This window comes from Carlito syrichta, unplaced genomic scaffold (assembly GCF_000164805.1).
Source record: "Carlito syrichta isolate Samal-C Ts95f unplaced genomic scaffold, Tarsius_syrichta-2.0.1 Scaffold297348, whole genome shotgun sequence".
NCBI classification, from domain to species: Eukaryota; Metazoa; Chordata; class Mammalia; order Primates; family Tarsiidae; genus Carlito; species Carlito syrichta.
Genome location: NW_007241444.1, coordinates 15,738 through 17,037, shown reverse-complemented (window position 1 = coordinate 17,037; position 1,300 = coordinate 15,738). Strand labels below are relative to the sequence as shown.

Genomic DNA, 1,300 nt, shown 5'->3' with positions numbered 1-1,300 from the left:
TGAGCTAAGTAGCCATAAAATGCCACAAACCCCATACTTCAAGGTAGAGCCAATCACTAAGCAATGTTATTTCTGCAAACCAATGAGAACCACCCCCTCCCTGATTTGTGAGCCTCTCCTTTGTTCCCCGGCGCACTCTTCAAGGAAACTGGAAGTGTCTGGACTGTAATCCTCAACTTCGGGCCAAGTAAACTCTCTATACTAATTTTGCCTCAGCTTCTCCGTTTAAGGTGATACTGATCACAAAACAGATATTTGAAATAGAAGCTTTATTTTAAAGAAACATTTAAAATAACTTTTCTTTTTACAAATTATAATCAAGCACTTTAAACAACATTTGGGAATGTTAAATATTGATTCTCAATTCAAAAGAATGACACCCATAGAATACACTTTGGTGCTGGCCAATATGAAGTTTACTTAAAATGAGTATTTTATATATACTTAACCATTAATCCATCCTGAAATTCAATAATTATTATTTGACTTTATATGGTTGTCTTTTACGTAATACCACACTGATAACTTTTTTAAATACAAAACATTTATACCAGCAAGGAAATTATAAAAACGTATATAAATTATATGGAAGGACTTGATTTAAAGGCTGTATATATACAGATAGAAGCATTTACCTTTGAAAGTACACATGCACATATAAACACTTCACCGAATACAGATGCCATTATATTCTCAGTTGCATTACACAGCCAGCTGCAGGGTCATAAATGTCACTCTATTAAGTATCAACTAAAAAATATATATACTCCAAAAAAAAAGTCTTTGAAGACCCATGGGAGGAGAGTGTGCCTGCATTAAGAGCAGAGCCACACAGGACCACAGATCTGTCTCCAGCGGCCCCCAGGGACCACTGACAACAGCTGCCACCCTCAGAAAGACAAGATGGTCTTGTTGATGATTTCGATGGACTCACGAATCTCGTCCTCCTTGATCACCAGTGGAGGTGCAAGCCTGATGATGTCGTCATGGGTTGGCTTGGCCAGAAGTCCGTTATCTCGAAGTCGTAGACACACCTTCCAAGCATCATAATCTAAAGAAAAATGGCAGAACATGCATGCTCAAAGATAAATGTTTATATCCCTTTGCCATATGTGCAGGCAAGTGCAGCAGGCAAAACAGAATTCCCAGTAATTGCTCCAGAAAGGAAGCTTGCAGTTGCAAGCTTGTCCTTATTCTTTTTTTTTTTGAGTTGGAGTCTCACTCCGTCGTCCAGACTGGAGTGCAGTGGCTGCTCCCGGCCACCGCAGCCTCGACCTGCTGGGCTCAGGCGATCCTTCCG

The 1,300-nt window shown here is 39.9% G+C and overlaps 1 protein-coding gene across 3 annotated transcripts in view; it reads right to left on the bottom strand.

Moving 5' to 3' along the window:
• Positions 1–250: 250 nt before the first annotated feature.
• Positions 251–1,300, bottom strand: part of OAT (ornithine aminotransferase) — a 12,997-nt gene continuing 11,947 nt past the window's right edge. For all 3 annotated transcript variants that reach the window (XM_008054652.2, XM_021710696.1, XM_021710697.1), the window contains exon 10: positions 251–1,051. In XM_008054652.2, coding sequence (XP_008052843.1) covers positions 891–1,051 — 161 coding nt within the window. In that variant the 3' untranslated portion in view covers positions 251–890. The remainder of the gene's footprint in view (positions 1,052–1,300) is intronic.